This window comes from Ochotona princeps, chromosome 1 (assembly GCF_030435755.1).
Source record: "Ochotona princeps isolate mOchPri1 chromosome 1, mOchPri1.hap1, whole genome shotgun sequence".
In the NCBI taxonomy this organism is placed as follows: Eukaryota; Metazoa; Chordata; class Mammalia; order Lagomorpha; family Ochotonidae; genus Ochotona; species Ochotona princeps.
The window spans coordinates 86970117-86992719 of NC_080832.1; the positions used below are offsets into that span (position 1 = coordinate 86970117).

The 22603-nt window shown below is 34.8% G+C and overlaps 1 protein-coding gene across 2 annotated transcripts in view; it reads right to left on the reverse strand.

The window, feature by feature from the left end:
- Nucleotides 1-22603, reverse strand: part of ADGRB3 (adhesion G protein-coupled receptor B3) — a 726224-nt gene that overhangs the window by 344389 nt on the left and 359232 nt on the right. For both annotated transcript variants that reach the window (XM_004580472.4, XM_004580473.3), the window contains 2 exons: nucleotides 4647-4796; nucleotides 3762-3837 (listed from right to left, as the gene is read on the reverse strand). In XM_004580472.4, the coding sequence (XP_004580529.2) occupies nucleotides 3762-3837; nucleotides 4647-4796 (226 nt within the window). The remainder of the gene's footprint in view (nucleotides 1-3761; nucleotides 3838-4646; nucleotides 4797-22603) is intronic.

The following is a 22603-nucleotide window of genomic DNA, read 5'->3' on the forward strand; positions in this document are numbered from 1 at the left end:
AAAATTTCTGACAAACTGAAAATCTAACATCATTCTTGTTATGAATAATACGATACACTTTCTCCAAACAATTTATCAATCAATAAAATGATTATTGAAGAAAATATTCTGGGAATATTTGTAAATAATTAATTAACATAAGATAAACTTCTTTTGCATTCTGTGAACACAAAATTACGAACTAATAGATATATATATATTTCATTCCTCTGTTTCTAAAATATATTTGAAGTATATCACTAAGCTTCTGCATATCTTATTTTTTAAGACAGCTTACATAGGATACATTAAAAGAGAGAACAGTTATCCCAGAAAGTGTCCTCCGCCCTCTGTTATTTATTAATGGCTGCTCTGGGCATTTTGACAATGGAGGAACTCTAAAAGCAGCAATATAGTGCCATTAACAAGCTTGCTTTTCAGTAAATACTTGCTGAGTGTGAAAGAATCACCCTTATTTGTTAAAAGGCACAGTTCTTAAAATTTATTGATTTATATGAACGAGTCACCAAGAGAGGGAGCAACAAAGAGATCTTTTGTTCATGGGTTGACTCCTCAGAGGCTCACAAAAGGCAGGACAGAGAATTTCCCTTTGGTTGGCAGTTTACCACACAGATCCTCCCGACATCTGAGGCTGTGTCAGTCTGCAGCTACGAGCTGGAAACTCATCTGGGTATCCCACACAGGCGAAAGGGACCCAACGACTGAAGTCATGTTCTCCCAGCTGTACCTTAGTAGTAGGAAGCTGAAATTTGGAGCTGAGCCTCAAACCCTGGCACTCTGTGTGGGATATGCTATGTGCCCTTGTAAAAATTTCTGGAAAAAATCCCCAAAAACGAGCCTGACAGTATTCACTGGTCACATTGTCTTAATACTAAAAATAAGAAAGAAAGTAAGACATAAACACTTGTACATCATTTTTAAGAGTACTTAAATATTTTATCCTGAGCTTTCTGTTTTCATTATTTTGAATTATAGATTTCTGATGGTCATTTAATGAATTATTTGGTAGAGAGAAAGTAGAAGAATGTGTACATATTAATAGCTGCTTGATAATTCTTTATGCCAGATAATAACTTACTTGTTGATGAGATACAGTGTATTGCAATACTGGAAAAACTGTGTAGTGTTCAAATAAGGTTAATTAAAACATCATTAATTACAAAATATTAAGATTTTTTGATGAGAACATTCAAACTCCTCTCTTGTGTCTCTTTTAAATACAAATAATTATCTCCAGAACATTAAGACCTATGCTCCTGCTACTATGAACTAGTTTCATACTCATAATTTCTATACAAATTTTACTAAAGACGTCAACCTAAAGAATATAGCTTGAGTCCTGGATACTCTACTTGTGATTCGTCTTGCTACTGGCCTTGAAAGAGCAGCAGAAAGCGGTTGGGCCCCTATTGCTTGTGTGGGAGACCCAGATGAAGCTCTTGGCTCTGGGGTTGGCCTGGCTCAGTGCTTGCCACTGTGACCATGTGATGTGTGAACTCTTTTCTCTCTCTTCTCTCTCTCTCTCTCTCTGATTTTCAAGTACATGAGTAAATCTTAGGAAGAAAGAACATTTAAGTTCAGTTTTCTCATATGTAAAAAATCATTAACTAGTCCACATGCATTTCTCAATTCATTTGTATCAGTAGGTATCAGATGAGCCACTCTTCCAGGCTCTGTGTCATATCAAGTAACCCACAGTCAATCTATACATCAATCATGCTTCTCCAATGATTTAAAAATAATACTGAAACATTAATTATTTTTTCTTTAATAAAGAAAATGCATTAACCCTAAATAAACTAAAAATTCTCTCAAGAACACAGATTTTTTAAATGAAACATGGAATGAACTGACTTTTTGTACACATAAGTTTCTATAATATTATGCAGAATTAATCACACTGCAGCTTTGCTAGACTAAGAGGGAACCTGATTAAGAATCTAAAGCATTTTTGCATTGAATATCTTATTTGTGTTCATTGTAACTCCTTGGGGAAAGCAGGGGGAATGCTGCACAAGAATGTAGTTTTACTTTAGTTTTTTTAAACTTTTAAAAGATTGGTTCTTTTTATTAGAAAGGCAGATGTACAGAGAGAAGGAGGTACAGAGATAAAGATCTTCCATCTGCTGGTTCACTTCTCCAGGAATGGCAGAAGCTAAGTTGATTCAAAGCCAGGAACCAGGAGCTTCTTTTGGGTCTCAAGGTGGGTGCAGGGTCCCAAGGCTTTGGGTCATCCTCTGCTCTTTTCCCAGGCCACAAGCAGGGAGCTGGATGGGAAGTGGAGCAGCACTTGGACAAGGATTTAGCCACCAGGCTATTATGTCATGACCCTGTGATTTTGTTTTAAAGTTGAAGCTAGGCAATTGCTGAGTGATCAGTCAGGTTTATAAAACTTTTGTCCTGTTAACTTGAAACTAAAACACAGATCCCTAATTATAAGATAGTGTTGACTCCAGGATTCTTTTTTTCTCCAGACAACTTTTACTAAGTAAGCATTTTGTAGAAATAACTGACTTTGATATCTGAGAACTTTCAGTTTCAGCATAACTCTCCTCCAAAAAACAACAAATGCAGAGTGGCAGTGTAACTATAAACTATTTTTTTCTGAAACAGGTCCAATTTATTTTCATAAACCCCGTGGAAAAAATTGAAGATATATTTAGTATTTTTGAAAGTTGTTTATTAGCAAAACAAAGATGAGCTCAAATCTATCCAAATTCTAACAGCCTGAATTCAACATACAGGACAAAGGAGAAACTTAGCTTTCCATGAGTGTCTTACACCTGACAAAGAACTGCATTGCATCAATAAAAACATCAACACTTACATAAGTAATTGTGCTACATGTTAAAATATTTTCTTCAAGGAATCACAACTGTTCACTGCTGCTTCCTTGGATATCAGTTTTTATTTGCCTGAACTCTAATTATTTTTATTTATTAAGCTATTTGTCCTAGATGTAAACAGTACACATCATTCACATCCTCTCACCTGTAAACACTAAAAGTTTTGTTTATGATGGCACAAGAAAAAGACAAGTGCAACAGTGGCCGTGCGTTGCAAAAATGCAGCTTGGCTTAAATCCTCTGAAACCGTGTAGCATTGAAGAAACAAGTCATCATGAGTGATAACATCCCTATCCAAATGAAAGTGAATGATATTTTCTGAGAAATTTGGCAAAGCAGATAAGGCAACAGAGAAAAATACATCAATTTTGATGGAATAACTACTGGTAATTGATATTTCATGTCCAGGAGGAAAGAAATTAACAAATCTCTTAAAAATTGTCCCCTAACAACAGCATTTTTTCTTAATGTAATTGTAATTGAAAATTTATTTCCAAACAAATTGAGATCTGTGCAAACAAAAAACAAAGCTATGCTTTTCCAGCCATCATGACACTTCTGTAATTTCATGTAATGTTGAGGAACAGTATCATTAAGTACAAATAAAGGAAAAAGACATTAATTTTCAATGACCCATCCTATTGAGGAGAATTAAATCTTTTCTAGTCTTAAGGCAAGTCATGATTAGCTACAAAACAATCTCAGGGCTGTAATCAGACAGCAAAATTGGCTTTTCCAGTTGTTTCCAAATGCAAAATATGCTAATAACCTGTTCATTAAATTGGTATTTTCCATCCCATTTAAGAAAAGCCCTTTGTATTACCAAAGTTTATTTGACTACTTTCATAGAATGAACTATAATCATATGTTAGAATAATTTCAAAGATTACAACAGCTTATTACTTTGTAGCTTACCTCAAAGTAGGCAAAATTAGATCTAAATTTTTGTACAGGACAGCTCCAAGAACAAATACTGATGATTCATCTATTTCTAAAAAGAATAACATGAAAACGTTAGTAACACATGAAGAAAAACAGGATATTTTACAAAATTTTAACACATTAATCACAAGAGTATTCTTGTACCTTCTGATGAAAAAAAAAAAGACCATACATTGAACAGGTTGTGTACCCTACTGTATGCATTAGACAATATTTCTGTAAGAAGTATTTTTGGGGCTTTTACATCATGAAGCAAACTTTCCCTAAACAGACTGAGACAGTGCTACATTTTAGTTAGATTTAGAGAGTTTGAATTCCTAATACAGGGAAAAAAGAACCAATTCTCTTTTAGAATGTTTGAGTTCAAGGCCAAAATCTCCAAAGTGACAATAAGGATACAATACTACTTCTAAAAATAGCCTTTAATTTTACCGGCTAACTTACGATGTTTTTAACACAATATGTCTTTTGAAGATCACAATAATATCTTCAAACCCAAACAAATTTTAATATTGTACAGAAATGAAAATGACTTTCCATGAAACATGTAACATTTCAATACCTGAAGTTAAAATGTTAATTTCCATGTTAGCCCCTGGGGTAAGGCTAAATATTAAAACCTGACCATGCTAAGCTCAGGTCAATAATTTGCACTTATATTTTTCCCACTTCAACAGATCTTTTCTGTCGGTAAATTTAGACCAAAAAAAAAAGATAAGTTTTCATATTTACAAAATTTGTTGAGAATTGTAATTTTAGGCTGTTTTATAGTTACTAGTTGTAGGACATGTACATCAACTCATTAAACAATGTACCAGAAATGCTTTGTTCAATGCTCACTTTATTATCCACTTTTACCTTTTGATGATACAGGAGTGAAAATGCTTTTTGGAATGACTACTCTGTCTTCTGAATTTCTTGCCCAGTCAACCATCCCCTTACGTCCTTTCATTGGAAAGTTGATATCTGTTAAAACAGATGCTGCAGGAAGCTTCTGAATGCTAGCCACTATTAAAAACAAAAATCAGATTATCAATTGATTTTGCTTTACTTTTCATTATAATCAAAAAAGAGTAAGCTAAACCTATATTACTAAACTATATTAAAAATGAAGCTTGCTTTCATATTATGCTTGTCAGAGGAACAAAATAGACATTTGATTACCAGACAATGCTTTTCAACAAGGTTATGGATTCTTTAATTTAGTCTAGGTTTTGATGCCTTTAGCAAGAATCACAGGTAGGGTCAATAACACAATAGATATATAATATTTTACAGTGGATATTCTACCAGCAGTTATTGCCTGATTGCCTGACTGGCTGTTTAGGCCAAGCTTCCAAAAGTTAGAATTTGTAATGTAACTTTAGCTAAATATTTTAATGCATGTGATAACCTTAAATTTTCATTTAAATTCAAATTTTGTGTTCAGAATAGATTTTATGTATTTTTGTCTGATTACTACCTTTGAAAAAATTTTTCATGGATTAGATGGATCACTATAAAGACATAAAAAACAATAACACGTTTTTGGATACAGAATCATAATCAAATAATGAAGTATCATTAATGCCATTACCACAGAACCAATATCATGTACATAAATGTTCCTCAAATAGGTTAATACTAATAAATAACCCCTAAAAATCCCTCTCCAAATTGAAAAAAATATATATGTACATTTAATGTAATATAGCTATAAATATTTTAGTTTCATTGAAAAAACATAAGTTCTATTTTTGGTAATGTGTCAATATATTTGTATTATATATGAATACTTGGGCACTTTTACATGATGTTCATTTTCAATTAGGAACATATTTAGAAATTTTTATGTAGTGTTTCATTTTTCTACAGTAAAGTTTCAAATGTCTCATGGAACATTTAAATGAAAAGTTGTAATGGGAAATCTCCAAAAATTGTAACAATAGGAAAGCCTAAGTGAAACATCATTAGGGTTCTCATAAGTCAACTTCATTGTAGAGGAATTTGTAATTTAGATCAATAGAGGATAAAAATTAAGAATTTAACAATATTAGTTATGAAAACATATTACTGTATTCTGGCTTAGATTCAAATTAAATTGTTTATATATTACTGAATCCCACTAGAAAAATTTTACTTTATTAAAGCTCTTTACAGCCATTACACATATCCATTATCAACAGAAGACAGAGTTTTGTTTGGCACATAATTTGACATATTAAGCTTAAACATGATTTCTAAACTGGATGTTGAAGGAAACAGGATACTAGATATGACAAAATTATGAATGTTGAATGTTATGGTTACTAACTTCACTTATTTTAATGTCTTTAATTGTTTAAACAATATACTTTTTCAAGAGTCATTTATTTTATTTGAAAGGCAGATTACAGAGAGAGAAGAAGCAAAGAAAGATCGTTCATTGTCTGGTTCAAGATGTCGGGCCACTCCACAAATGGTTTCAACAGCTAAAGCTGAGCTGATGTGAAATCAGGAGCCAAGAGCTTCTCCTGTGTCTCCCACAAGGGCGTAGGACACTCAGGTCTTGATACATGTTCATGATGTGAATCACTAAAGTTGAATAATTAAGCATATGGATCACTTCACATATTTTTATTTACCTTTTGTGATGAGATCATTTACAGTCTACTCTCTTAATAATGTATTTTTAAATTAAGATAGTGTCATCAATAAAACCACTATATAAAGATGTATGAAAAAGCAGGCTGACAATTTAAATGCAATTTTTCAAATCATCAATTTATGTGAGTACTTTAAAAAGTTTATGGAAAATTGGAACTAAGGTAACTTTATTATGGTATAAAAGTTTTGAAATTCATACTTTCTAAATGTTATTTATTATTTTCCACGACAGAGTTTTGTAGGTATAATGATTTCCCCCTCTACCTCTCTTTCTGCCCTCCCTATTCTCCCCCTTCCCTCCATATTATTACAATACTATAGTTCTTCAGCAACAGTCACAATCTAACCTTCTGCCATCTATGTCTGTCATGGCACTGAGGTACAGACATGGTAGAAAATCTAGTATCATATTGTCAAGGTGTGTTTAGCAGTTTGATTGGGAGTCCTCCTTTAACTTGGGAGTATAGATGCATACTATAATTTTTTCTTTTTTTTTTAGTCTTAAAGCAAGATTTATTAGAAAAGCTGAGAAAGGAGGATTCCCTTTTTATTGAAGTATATTTAACTGTTTCATTGGTAGTCTTCCTTTTACTCGGGAGTAAAAATGCATACTGTAACATGTTTGCACTTCCTGTTATGCTAATCTTCATTATACAATTTATCTATGACAATGTATATATACACTTACCTATATATCTATTTGTTTTTTATTTTACATGAAGGTTGCCTTGTTTCAAACACAACATATGATACTTATCCTTTGGGGATTGGTTTGTTTCACTGAGCATAATGACCTCTAGTTTGGACCACTTGGTTCTAAATGGTAGAATTTGATTGATTTAAATGGCTGAGTAATATTCCATGGAATAGATGTACCATGGTTTCATTATCTATTGCTCTTCTCACGAGCACTTGCGTTGTTCCTATGTCTTCGTTATTGTAGATTGTGTTGTTGTAAATATAGGATTATAAGTCTCTTTCTCATATGCAAATTTCATTTCCTTTGTGTATATTCCAAGGAGTGGAATAGTTGAGTCATATGGTAGGTTATTTTCAGTTGTCTGAGAACTTTCCATACTCACTTCGATAGTGGTTACGCTAACCTACACTCCAACGAACAGGGGTTTAGGATACATTTCTCCTCACATCAAGGCTAGCAGGTATTGCTGGTAGACTTGAAATTTATATATTTTAAAGATCTTTCATAAACTTGATTAGAGAAAATTTTCTTATTTATTTATTTATTTATTTTTAAATAGTTACTAAGAGATAGGGAGAGATAGAGACAGTGAGAGCTCTCATCCCTGTGTTCACTTTGCATATGGCTACAATAGCTAATACTGGGCCTCCCCAAGGCCTGAAGTTTCATCCATGTTTTTCACAGGGTGCAGGGGGCCCAAGCATTTGGACCAACTCCTGTTGCTTTCCCAGGCCATTAGCAAGGAGTGTACTGGAAATGGAGCAACTGGGATAAAAATCGGTGCCCATATGGGATGCCAGCAGTCACGGGTGGCAGTTTAATACTCTATGTTACTGGTTCCATTTTCTATTAATTTTTAAAGATCTGCTCATGCATTCTTCAAGCTATGAAGGATTTAAAACAATTTACTCTAAACCTAACAGATGACATTATGGATCTTTTTTGATATCTGCAAGACTTATGAGGAAAGCTATCCATATATGGCAAAATAAAGACAACACCCCCCACCCCACCTTTTTCAGTCCCCTTATTGGTTACTTGGACCAAACCAAAACGCTATCTCCTTGCTTGTTGACTAGAGTTTAACTGTCATAAACACTTAGGTAAAATACAGATTCAGCTAAAGCTATCAAATAAATGAGAAGCTGCTATTCAATTGAACAGAAAAACAGTAAAATTGAAAACTTAATTCCTTAAACTATATTTGCAGTAAAAATGTACCCTCACAAAAATCAAATTAATCTTTTATAATCTGATAATTATCAGAAAAGTTCTATCTTATAGCCAATTAAATTATTTTTTCGTCTCATGTAGCAGAAACATATCTATTGGATTTATCACAATGCATATTACATATTATTTATAATAGCATATAACAAAGTCAAAATTTGCTAAGACAATAAGTAGTTTTAAATGTTCTCATTACAAAACATCAAGTATACGTAGTGATCTATTTAAATATTCTACATTGCACTAAGATTATAATACCTTAGATATCTTATGCATAAAAAGCCACAAATTGTCAACTTATAAATTATTAAAATATTTTATATAAAAATGTACCCAATGCCAACAAAGGGGCATAAAAGGATAGTCTAAGTATTTATCCAATATGCCTACTGTGTTTCTGTAATACTGAGGCAATTAAAACAATTGCTGTGGGTGTTTTTATTTTATGGAGCAATTTTCTTCATAAGTTGAAAGAAAAAAAATAATCCCTTTCTTGAAGAAGATTAAAGTGCTTAGAAGGTATCTCAAAGGACACAGTGTCCCTAAACAAACAGACACATCCTGAATGCCCCAAGAATTATCCTAAACTTGGTGTATCATGCTATGATTACGACACTAAATTTGATTTCTGATGCAATAAAAATAGGTGACTCATCACTGATAAATCTTGGGGAAAAACCAGTTGCATTCCATTTTGCAATTTAAGCAATTCCATTCTGAATTTGTATATACAGCATAAAATTCCTTTGAGAGCACCATGTCTTCTATTGGCAAATTTCTAAAAGATTCAATTTCAGACTAGAATATTTTTCAAAAGAAATCATAAGGGATATTTTTGGAGATGGATTTAAAAGCATACGAGCTTTTTTTATTTTGGGGGGTTGGAAGTGATCATGAGTCCTTTGACTCAGCAAAGGATAAATGTTTTTTTCTTAAGGAAGAATAATGAGCTTCTAGCCTTTGCCTTTGTGAGGTCCTGGATGGTGAAGGTTCTGTCTTGCTCATCATAAGTATGCTTATGAATTAAGTTTAGTAACTGATGCATCAGTAGTATTATAATTATGGAAGGAAAATACTAGATAGCAAGGTAGTAGGAGCCCATGGCTTAAAGCTGTTGAGATGGGAAAACAGACAATTGAAGGCCAAAAGCTGAAAACAGCATTCTGCCAATTTGGCTTCTGGTAGATACAGGATCTGGGCTCTGGATTCAGATCCCTAAGCTCTCAGCATGACCACGCCATGTAGTTTTCAAAGGCCAGATCTGGTTGATTCCTAGCATTTTGTATAATTACTAAAAATATCTCCATCAGTCTTGAAACATTTGAAAGATAAATTTCATAGACATATTATAATCTATGTTTCTCTCAGAAAACTACCTAAACAGTCTGTATTTCAATTTCTTCTTTAACCTGAGAATATCATTATCTACCTCATAGTCTTTTGGAAGAGGAAATAAACCACTAGCTCTTGGGCTGAGAACATTGGCCCTAAAACAGTAGCTGGAATTTGGGTAGTATTGTGGGTTAGCTACTATTATTGGAGTAGATTTCTCATAATTAAGTCCAGGCAGAATGCCTCATGGTATGATCCATATATAATAAAATAATTGGCTTTTTCAGTCAATATTACTTTTTGTTTCTCCTTCAGTGATCCCAGGCCAGAAATTACATATTTACAACTTTATGTTGAATATAACAAAATAACTATTATTTATATATGTTACATAAGATACATGTATATATTACTAATATGACTATAATTTAAAGGAAGACTGCACGTAAATCACATAGAGCTTACACTTTAGTATTCAAAAGGTACTACCTAAAAAGTTGAATAATGGTTCTTTTTCATTCAATCTTTCTCTTGTTTTCTTTTTTCTTTCCTTTTCCCTTCCTTTTCCTTGCTTTCCCTTTACTTTGTTTTATTTTTCTTGATAATTTATGCCAAAAATAAGAAGTTGATTTCTTAGGTCACTAGAGTATACAAGATAAGATTAAAAACAAATTGCCCTAGCAGAATGAATTCTTGCATCATGAATGGTATTTTCACTGCAGCCAAGAAAACAGACTGTACAGATTACTTCAAAAGCACTGTTTTTAAAGCATCCATGTAAGTGCTTAATGTAGCAACTAAAATTCTGCAGCACTTAATATAAATGAAGTAAAACCTTGGGCAAAGCACTTTATGACCATAAACAAATGAGTATGGGAACACGAGAGCTTAAGGTTGCCTTGCGTACCTTCCTTTTCACTGTTCCCCTGTGTTGATGTTTCTAATATATTGGAAATTTGCATCATGTTTGGATATGCATCATGTCCTATATTGATTCAGAAGAAAACAATGTACAAACTCAGGCTTGATTTATCAATATTAGAAAATAGCTCCGTTATCAAAATGGAATTGCTTGTGGAAAAAATTACTCAATATTACTAATGGTTACTTGTATAGCTTTGAAATCCTGCAAAAAAATATGGGGCAGGAGAGTGATACATTGTCTCAGTGCATTAGAGAGCACCTAAGAGTTTTACTAGTATATCCACAGCAAGTACCACAGAGACTAAGCTGAGCCTGAACATGGTGTGACTTTCCACTCCTGCCTTGAGATTTAGCAGTTTAAAACACTAGAGCTTTCTGTTTTTAAAGATTTATTCATTTGAAAGTTAGAGTTATCAAGAGAGGGTGAGGCAGAGAGCAAGATCTTCCATTCACTGACTCCTTGCACAAATGATCGCAATAGTTAGGGTTGGGCTGGAACAAAGCCAGCAGCCAGGATTTCCCATGTAGGTGGTAGGGGCCCAAACACTTGGACCATCCTCCACTGCTTTTACCAGGATATTAGCATGGAGTTGGATCGGAAGTTGAGCAGCCAGGATGTGAGCCAGCATCCATATGCGTTTCCCATGTTCCGGGTGGCAGCTTTACCTGCTAAGCAGAATGCTGGCCATAGCACCATGGTTTTTACATTTACACAGCATACTAAATGCCTTGTAAAATACTGTGGACACATGAGGGAAAGAGAGGAAGGGAAGTATAGCTAACATCCAATGATCCTTGCCAAAGCTTGGCACTTTTCATTCATCCCACAATTGCTGAATCTTCAGCAAGTATTTATCAAATGCCTACTCTGTGCTAGGAAATGTTCTTTGTACAATACTTGACCAGATACTTTGCAAATGATAACTTACTTAATGTTCAATACAACCCTACAAAGCACTGTCATTATCAATATACTCATTTTAAAATGAGGAAGTAAAGTCTATTCAGGTTACTTTCTCAAGGTGATAATGTTTCTGTTTCTCAAACCTCAGTTTTCTATTCAGAATAGCATGATTTTGCACTGTGTGATACACTTTGATTTTACCTAACAAATTAACAGCAACTTTAATTTGCCTCCTTAGAAAATTTTCCATCTTGTAAAAAAAAAAAAACAGATATGAAGATGCAGTCCAAGGTAATAAAACTCTCATGACCATGATCAGAGCAAAACTAGAATTCATTGAAAAACTGTGGTAACAGGGCCCAGAACAATAGCCTAGGGGCTAAGTCCTTGACGTGCATATACCAGGATCCCATATGGGCATAGGTTCTATCCTGACTGCTCCACTTCCCATCCAGCTCCCTGCTTGTGACCTGGGAAAGCAATCAAGAACAACCCAAAGCCTTGGGAACCTGCATCTGTGTGGGAGACCCAGAAAGTTTCTGGCTCCTGCCTTCAGATTGGCACAGTTCTGACTGTTGGGGCCACTTGGGGAGTGAACCAGCAGATGGAAGATCTTTCTCTCTCTTTAGCCTGTAAATCTGCTTTTCCAATAAAAATAAATAAATCTTTAAAAAACCTGTAGTAACAAAGGGGACATATTCATGAAGGATTTTCAAAAAGCTTACAGAAAGTGAGTTTATGAAAAACTATGCATGGATTTTTAAAAAAAATTCATCAAATAAATTTATATTTTAATTCCATTTCCCACAAATTTTCTGGATCTCTTGTGAATATACATTTTAATGTAGCTAGTTTTTGTATTTCCTTTCTAACCTTAACATAACAATCATGTTTTAGGATTCTAGAACATTGGTCTGTTCACTTTCTACACCTTACTTCTCTCATCTTGTCTTTTGAGAGTCACAAAGCAAGAATAGTATTGCTGGAGAGCACCGGTAACCATTGCTTTCCTGTAATGAAAACAGCTAGGCAGAGCATCTGCTATGACCACAGTGATCAGACAGTCCCATTAGCTCATTCTTCATCAAATTACAGTGTAAGGTCTCCAAGTTCCAGAGCAGTATCACAGAAATCTGAACAAGAAGCATAATTCCCATCAGAAGTTTACAACTATTTTTAAGAGAAAATGCAGATCTTCTGGCTTTTAAAATAAGATAATCTAGATGGATAGTTAAGAAAGCAAGTATGGAGTATTTTAAAGATTACTTGTTCAACTTGTTAGTGTTTAACACCATTATGTAGTGTAGTGACTTAGCCACCATGTGCTATACTGGTATTCCATACTGAGGGCCTATTGGATCCCTGCAGCACTCTTCCCCATCTAGCTTTCTACTAACATTCCAGGGAAGGTAGAAGATGTTGTTCATGGCTTCTTTCTCATCCAGCACTGGCTGTTGCAGATATCTGGGGACTGAATCAGCAGATGGGAGATCTGTCTCGTGAGTACATGTAGTTTAGCTTCAAGTCATCTTCTCTCTGACTCTTTCAGATAAACATTATTATTTTTTTTAAAGATTTATTCATTTTTATTACAGCCAGATATACACAGAGGAGGAGAGACAGAGAGGAAGATCTTCCATCCGATGTTTCACTCCCCAAGTGAGCCGCAACGGGCCGATGCGCGCCGATCCGAAGCCGGGAACCAGGAACCTCTTCCGGGTCTCCCATGCGGGTGCAGTGTCCCAATGCATTGGGCCGTCCTCAACTGCTTTCCCAGGCCACAAGCAGGGAGCTGGATGGGAAGTGGAGCTGCCATATGGGATCCCGGGGCTTTCAAGGCGAGGACTTTAGCCGCTAGACCACGCCGCCGGGCCCTCAGATAAACATTATTAAAAGAAACTTTAAATTTTGCATTCCTTTGCAGCATGAAAACACAAAAATACCTGCAAATTATTTTTGATAAATCAGCCTTAAATGCTGATTTCTATCCATTATTTGTTGCAAAGCCTGGGAGTCTATGGCAACAGAGTACATTTCTCCTCTCTGTTCAGGGTCTTCCTGTCACCTTTGGCACTTCCTATTATGAACTCAGATTACTCCATCTTCGCTGCCACCTTCTCAGTATTAAATATTCATGTACAAATACATCTAAAGCCACACACATAGTTTTTCAAAGTGAATGGCCTCCAGGAGCTGATAACTATTACTAGCCAGTTAAATTCATCCCAGAGGGTTATTTTTAAATGATCTATAGGCTAAAAATGCTTGCACATTCTCAACTAGTAGAAAAAAAAGGAAAGAGGAAATATAATTTTAACAGATGAAAGTTACGTGAAATTTAGTTTCTTCATTTCAAATGCAGTGTTCATACAAAATAGCCATTCTCATACATGCACAATTTTTTTTTTCTGGCTGCTTTCAGGCTATGATGTCAGTATTGAGTAGCTGCAGAGGATGGTATGTGGTCCACAAATTCTCAAATATTTATTTTCTGGATCTTTGTGGACAATATTTGTCTATCCCCTGAAGAGGCTATTTCTTTAATTTTATTGTTTTTCATTAATGAGAAATATAGCCTAAGAGTAATTTAGGTTCTTTACTCCATACTCTTTTTTGATTGCCCTGTTCTTTCTACATCACACATAACATAGTGGGGACATTGAAACTGAATAGGGCAACCTTATTTATACTTTGAAAAGTACGTATTTTACAATCATTCAGAAACATACTTATAAATGTGCATCTTCTCCAGAAAGTAGCTGCTGGTTTTAATGCTAACATGAACATAAAATAAAGCATGAAACAGGAAGTCATTTTTGCATGTACACATGAACAATAAAAGTAAATTAATACTGAAAATAAATTATGAAATATGTTTAGTTTTTTACTTGATCAATAAAACAAAAAGAGTATCCATACAAAAAAAGGAAGCAAATGATAAGTATAAAGCACTGAGAAATTCTGAATCGATAGCATTAACTTCCTATTAGTTTGCACAAGTGCACATGTGCCTTTTTATTTGCTTTTATTGTTACAGGAGCAAGTCCCTGGTGTATACGTCAAAATGCCTATTAAGATGCTCATGATTCATTTCAGAGTGCCTGTTTTCCATGTGCTTCTGTGGCTCCTGAGACTTGCAGTCCTTGGGACGTAGTGCAGATGGACTCAGGGGAACTGGGTTCCTGCTAGCCAAATGGGAGATCGGCATTGAGCTTCTGCTTCTGGCTGCAACCTCAACTCAGTTCACAGACACTTGGAAAACAAATCAGTGCATAGGAATGTTCGCTCTCTCTCTCCCTCTCGCTCTGACTCTCTTTAGCAAATAAAACAAATATTTGTTAGAGAAATCAGTTAAGAACTCATCAGAAGGTAGACACCAATTCAGGCAGAAAACAATGGCTGAACGCAATGTTACAGGAGCTTCTAAAGACAGTTAATTATCTGCTCCCTGAAGAGCAGTAGCAAATGGAATGTACTGTATCTTAATAAGACAAAGATTACTGTGGACTTAAGAATTCATTCAGTCAATTTATTCATCAAAAATTCATCTCTCGAGTCCCTAGTGCCTTATAATGACTGTTACTGATAGTTTAAAATGTAAACAAGACACATGTCTTTGCCTGGTAAAATGTTGCTTTCTAGCGGGTAATACACATAGCTGCTAAGTCATTAAATAGCTCAGATAATTCCACATTGTTATGAGGAAGAAATGTTCACAGGTAGAAAACAGATGATGAGGTGGAGTGTGATTATTTGACATTTGAAGTTCTCTCTGATCTGACATATGAAAATAAATAAAAGGAGGAACTCTATAGTGACCAGGAGTCTGGGAAAGGCCTACAATGTTCCAGAATTGTCAGAACTGTGAAGAGAAGGGGAAGAAAATTCAGGATATTAGTAATGGTATGAACTTAAGCATGACAAAAGGAAGCTTATGATATCCCAAGGGTAGAGCAGCAAGCATTTGGTCTAATGGTGAACTGCTGGTACATCCCAATCTGAGTGCCTAGACTGGAGTCCCAAATTCACTCCCAGTTCCAGTTTCCTGCCAATGTGCATCTTTGGAGGTAGTAGGTGATTGTTTAAGTATTTGAGCTCTTGCTTCCCACATGGGAGACGCTAATGAAATCCCTTACTCCTGGCTTCAGCCAAAATTCCCGTTGTTATAGCAAGCAACTAAGAAATGGATTAGTAGGTGAGAGCGTTCTTTCTTACATTTCTCTCTCCCTCTTGATTACTTTACAAAAAAATATATTCTTGAGAAATAGTGATGTATATTCATACAGCAACGTGCTTATGTATGGTCAAAGACTGAGAAAAAGATTGTTGCAGCTGGTGTTCAGTGTAGCGAGAAAAGCTACTGCTTGTAATGCCATTTTCACATGGGGGTACCACTTCAAATTCTGCTTCTCCACTTCAAATCCAAACTCCCTGATAATGATCTAGAGAAGCAAAAGACAATGGCCCAAGTGTCTGAGCCCCAGCCAGCCATGTGGGAGACTGAGAGGAACATGGTTCTCGGCTCTGGCCTGGCCTAGCCGTGGCTGCTGCAGTCATTTGCTGAGCGAACCCATGGACAGATATACTCTCAACCCTAGATGAAAGTGCTCTCTCTCATTCTTTCTTTCCCCTTTTTCCCCTTTTCTCTGTCTCTCTTTCTCTCAGTAACTTTCAAATAAATAAATAAATAAATATGTAAAAAGAACCAGATTAGAACATAACATTCTTGTTTAACATATCTGGATCTTGAGAATTATCAATTCTCAAGAATTTGGAACAGAAATACAAAATGGATGTTTTCTAAATAGTGATTGCTAATGTGAACATTGATATGTTTCCCTAAAGAGACCGTTTTAATGAGCGATTTGCTCTTTCAGCAAATACTGAGTATATATTACAGGCCAGGCACAGTTATGGCCACTGGACATACAACTGTGAACAAAACTATTGAAGTTTCAATTCAAATGGGACAGGTGTAGTATAAGGGGCAAAAAACAAATAAACAGTACAGGATATCAATAATGATAAATGATATGAGAGCAATCTGTATCAGGAAACTATTGAACACAGAAAAGTCATTTGGTAAGCAGTATTTATGTTGATATTGGATAGAAGTATCTATGGAGCTATGTGGGGATTATGGGAATAACAGCAAAAAAGCTGAGAAATCTAACAAAAAAGATCCACTTTTAGATAAGGAGAAATAAACATTGACTGACATCAAAATTAAATGGAATGGAATGAGAAGAACCTTAGTAACCTGACTCAAGAGTGCAAAACAGACAAAAGTTAATAAGAAGATACTGTAAAGTTTAAGTACTTTATAAAGAGTATTGAAAGGACCTGGTGACAAGGATCAGCACGCCAATTCTCCACCTTTGAATGCTGGTATCCCATATGAATGCTCCTCATATCCTACCCACTCCATTTCCCATCCATCTCCCTACTTTTTTTTTTTTTAAAGATTTATTTAATTGCAAAGCCAGAGATATACAGAGAGGAGGAGAGACACAGAGGATCTTGTGTCCGATGATTCACTCCCCAAGTTACTGCAACGGCCGGTGCTACGCCAATCCAAAGACAGGAGCCAGGGACTTCTTCCAGGTTTCCCACGTGGGTGCAGGGTCCCAAGGCTTTGGGCCATCCTCAGGCGCCCAAAGGCTTTCCCAGGCCACAAGTAGGGAGCTGGATGGGAAGTGGAGCTTCTGGGATTAGAACCGGCGCCCATATGTTCAAAGTGAGGACTTTAGCAGCTAGGCCACACCGCCGGGCCTCATCTCCCTGCTTTGGGCCTTGGAAAGCAGTGGGGCACGGCCCAAGAGCTTCTGAAACTTCACTCACATGGGAGACATAGAAGAAATCCTGCCTCTTGGCTTTGGATTGCCTCACCTCTGGCCATTGTGGCCATCTGGGGAGTGAACTAGTGGACAGATGAACTTTTTCTCTCTGTAAACCTGCCTTTGAAGTAAAAGTAAGTAAATATTGAGAAAAAAAGATTATAGAGAAAGAAAACATCCAATTTGTAAGAAGTAATATCAAATCCAAGTTTAGATTTAGGCCTTGCTCTATAGAAAGAGTCAATAAACTTTTAATATAAAGGCCAAAAAGTATTTTGAGCTTTGTAGAGCATTGGCCTTCAATTGTAGCTATCTAACTTTGTTAATATGATATGAAAGTATATATACATACATCATATATGAAAATTCACGTAAGAAAATATGGTACCTAATTTTACAGTCAAAATTGTCATAGATGACGAATATAGTGGTTCCTTAATTCAGCATATGTTTATTAAAGCAATACTTCTCTTATCTACTCAGTCTCCCCAGCAGGATGCTGTCATCTGCAAAGAAACTGAGGCACCTGTAATTCTCTCTTGCGTCTTACAACCCATTCATTAGCATTTATTCTTGGTATTACTAAGTACATATAAGATCAGAGCACTTCTCTTCTCCATGCCATAGACCCTCTAGAGACCACCAAATTCTCTTACCTGAACTAATCCAGGGATTGTCTGGCCTTTATTCTACCCATGTCCCCTGAGTTTCTTCCTCAAAAACTAGAGTTATCTTTTAAAAATTACAAAGCAGAGAATGTTTTCCCTTTACTTGAAATAATTCAGTGAAATCTGTATTTCTCAGCATGGCTTGGCTTCTGTCTGTCCCTGCAGTCACATTAGACAGAGTTATCTTGTTTTCTGAACATGACCAAGCTACAAAATTCTTTCTATTTTATACCACAGGATCTTCTCTCCTTAACTGGAACATTTATTTTACTCTTATCCTTGGATATCTGCCACATTATACTGAGTTCAGTTTGTCTTAATCACCTCATCTAAATGAGATTCAAGTTCCCATTTCTCATTAATGTATCATCCTATTTTTCACATAGATCTGCTCATTTTGTTTCCCACATTATATTACCAGCATCAAAAGAAGGCACACTTTTGCCTACTTATGCTATATGTCTATATGCTAGGATCTTAGCACATAGTAGGGTATTTGCGATAGTTCCTTACATATTGTCTTAACAAATGAGATTCACGAAGTATACAAGAGGAGGCAGGATGTTGAATATGATCAATGTGGGATATGGAGACTGAACTTTTGATTTACTTTGTAAACTTTGGCAGGTAATTTAATTGCTCTTCAGTTTGAACATTTATAAAAACCAATAGCCTTTCAGGAAGACTAAGATAAGGCAGTTCATTCCATATATACACTGGTATATCTATCTATCTATCTATCTATCTGGTAATCCCCTGTTTTCGCTGTAACCATTATCCCTCTGGAGTAAAATACTGTGGAACATCCAAAATTTATGAAGAAAGAATCATTGCATATATTAATATTACAGACCAGTGAGAGACATGTTTCATATAAGCATCATAAGTATGGAAAGAATGGGAATAGGAAATTTTCTTCTGAAATCCAGAACAGATACTCAACAGCTTGGACTGTTTCACTGAATGACTTCAGACATTCAAACATTACAATATCCAGAACTTCTGATTTCCATTTAATCTTCATCAATACATCCATTCCTTATGTAATCTTCTCCATCTCTATGAATCAACATGCACCCTATTCTCATTCTGGAAGTTACCTTTCACCCCCTGAATCAATTTCATCACTGTCTCGTGTTTTGCTTCTAACGCACCTTAAAAATGTTTCCTTATCTCCACTTTGAAGGTCATATGTTAGGACACTGAATCTTAACTAAAACTACTACTCACTTTATCCAACCTGTCCATTCTAGTGTCTTCTCCATTTATTCTCACATGCAAATAAAAATAGCTTTTAAGTATAAAAAGTGTTTTTAAGTATAAGTGTTTTTACTAACAATTTCCTTTGCATTTGTGTAATATATAACTTCTTATCCAAGATCTCCAGGATTGAGTAGTCACCTTCCCTTCCAACATACTTTCATAAATTTCCTTGTACAACTTTTCTCCAATTGTATTTGTACCATTTCATTTCACAACAACTCAGTTAACTACTATTCAACCACTAGATCTTAGCTAGCTAGTAGAATTCTAACCACTTCATCATTCTGAAGAGAAACCAGAGATGCTATGCTTTTTCAAAGCAGGAATAATGTGTGTGCCTAACAAAATAAATTTTTGAATAAAGAAGCAGGACAAATAGGAAAAATAGAAAGCATCATTTACCAAGCATTTAAGTGTTGACACCATTACATTCTCTCATTTGTCTCTAACGCGCTCTGTATCAAGTATTATTAATACCATTTATGAACTAGTTTTGGATCATTAGGAAGCAAAAGTAATCCTTAAATCTTAATGGCATTATAGTAGAAATTCATGAGTTTACATGAGGAGTTATAAAGAAACTAAAATTTTCTTTGGAAACAAATACATAACTTTGTTTTTCCAAATATTTCCTTCTATATCAGTCATGGACTATAAAGGCAACTAAGGTTCAGATTTTTGGTTTTGGATCAAACACACTCACCCACCTTAAACAAAAATGGGTTATCCTCTCTTCCTACAGCACACAGATATAGTTTGTAAAATCAAATTAAGTGATCCGTTTCATTATACCAATTTATACATGGTCAAAAAGAACAGTCAAATAAATTATAATTCTGCTTCATCTCTGTATTCTCAAATACATTACAAAATAGTATATTTGCTTTCTGTTTCTAAAAATAAGTGCTTCATAATTTTAAAATAAATGACAGGCAAAGAATCTGGTGAAAGCCAAAGAAAAAGGCAGACAAAAGAAATGGCCATTGCTCTCAAATAAAATAGACACATTTCCAAGAGGAACAGTATAACTCAAACTGAAGATGATTATTTAAACATAGTGACAAAGAAAATGCTTTTAAGTCTGTTAGTCTCGGTCACGCATATTACTTCATGTTAGAACTCTAACAGTTTAAGTGGATCAGACATTGCTTGAATAAAGTAATATATTTGGAAATATACTCTATTATAATGATATGCAAATCATTCCATTATAAGCTTTATCAATCCATGCAACTATAATGTATTTTTTACAGCCATATCTTAAGTACAACATTGTCTGGTATATAAAATTATACATGTTAATTCTTGTTAATGTTGGATTCTCAAATCAAGTTAACTTTTATTAAAAAGTATCTCTACCATTTAATACCATTTTGATTTTCAAAAAGATTTCTCCTAGTCCATTGCATGGATTTTAATGGGGTCTAAAGTGACTGCACTTCTGTTTCAACTACCTAAAATATTTTACAAAACACACACAAAAATATATTGATATAGGATTTCTCATATACATATGTGTCAAAACAAAACAAAAGGCAAAAGGAATGGAAATGCATTATTCCTGCCATATAATAAACTATTTCATTTTTTAAAGTTAATTCTTCATCTGAAAGTTTTATGTAGTTTACAAAAGTATGAAAATATTTTTGACTATTCAAAAGTCCTTAATTAAGGACAAAAGTGAACTAATTAATTGATGAAATGCAGATAACATAGTGATGTTACAAAATTATCTGATGTATCTACAGAGACAGCTGATAAAACTTCACAGATCACAACTAACGAATAATTTGTTAATGAGAAATTATCTATTGGTACAGTATGTTTTTTCAGGGAAGCCAGCCCATAGTCAATGACAAACAACAGAGGAGCTTCCTAAGACAGCATGATGCAAAATAGCATTGAAATTGTTGTGGGTCTTTGTTATTAGTGAAGTCCTATCAAAATAGACAGCACATGTGATTTTCTAGATTAGTTATATTATCTAACTCGAAATCTGAGATCTTGAATTTTTTATGTGAAATACAAAATAAACAAAATATCAAGGTTTTGTAAAATGTCAGATATTAAACCTAGGTGGGAACTTTTGAGGTTCCTTCTATATAGGTGTGGACTCCAACTAAGGGCTATTGAATGATGGGAATAAATTCACATCCCCATCCATAGCAGAATCTATTTAGGTCCATATTTTTCTATTACCAGTTACTAAGTACCTATTGTATTGCTGGTGGTAAATATATGTTATCTTCAGTCTTGATAATAATCAGGAAGATCAAAAAGTGTCTTTACCTCAGAAAGGCACAAACTGAGGAATTTAAAGATGAAATAATTTGCAGAAAGGTTAGCCAAGGCTTGTGGCTCCTCCAAAGCCAGCACATTTTAAATGAAACATGATGGTATCCATTCATGAATTGATATAAGAGCGTAAGTATTTAAAGTGAATTAGACTTTTCAGTCTGCAAATTCAGATGAAACATTCAAGTAAATAAAAAGTTCAGATGAATTCATATTTATTTGGAACTCAGTGAGGAAAACAATGGAGAAGTGAAATAATTTAGCATAAGATCATCAGTATAAGTAAAAAAATATAAAGCTCCTGGGAAGGTGAAACTATGGGAATAGGGAAAAATAAAAAATTATTAAAAGGAAGTTAGCGCTTCTATTCACTGATTATTGTTACAAAGACCAGTATTGGCACAGGGATAAAAAGTTACTGTAATAGAAACAATTAAAGCTGTGTTATTTTTCCTATTCATATAAACTCATATAATCTTTCTAATTGAAGAGAACACCTGTAGTGTACTTGATATATGCTAATTTAAACTCTTATCCCAGTTTGCACATTGTGGCTTCATGGGTTAAGCTGTATCCCATAGTATTATTCCAAGATCCTCTTTTTTTTAAAACCTTTAACTTATTTGTAAAAGACAAAAGGACAGAGTGTGGTTCATTTCTCAATTGCTGGTCCAGCAACAATTGAGGTTGGATCAGTATCATTCCAAGAATGAAAAATCAATCAGGGGCTCCTAAACCGGGGGCAAGCATCCAACCATTTGACCCATTACCTGCTTCTTTCTAAGGTGAACAGCAGAATGTTGGAGTGTACAACAGAAGCAGAACTCTAACACACATCAAATACTGGATGTTGGTGTCTGAAGTAGCAAGACCACTGGGCCAAATGCCCACCCCCCAAGACCTTTAAAGTACAAGGTTTTTACAGAAATAGAAAGTCACTTAGTTTCTCAGATAGTTCTTTTCCTCAATATCTTATCCAAAAGCTGTTACACAAAATGCTCTGCAAGATCTGTTGAACTGAAACAAAGAAACAACCT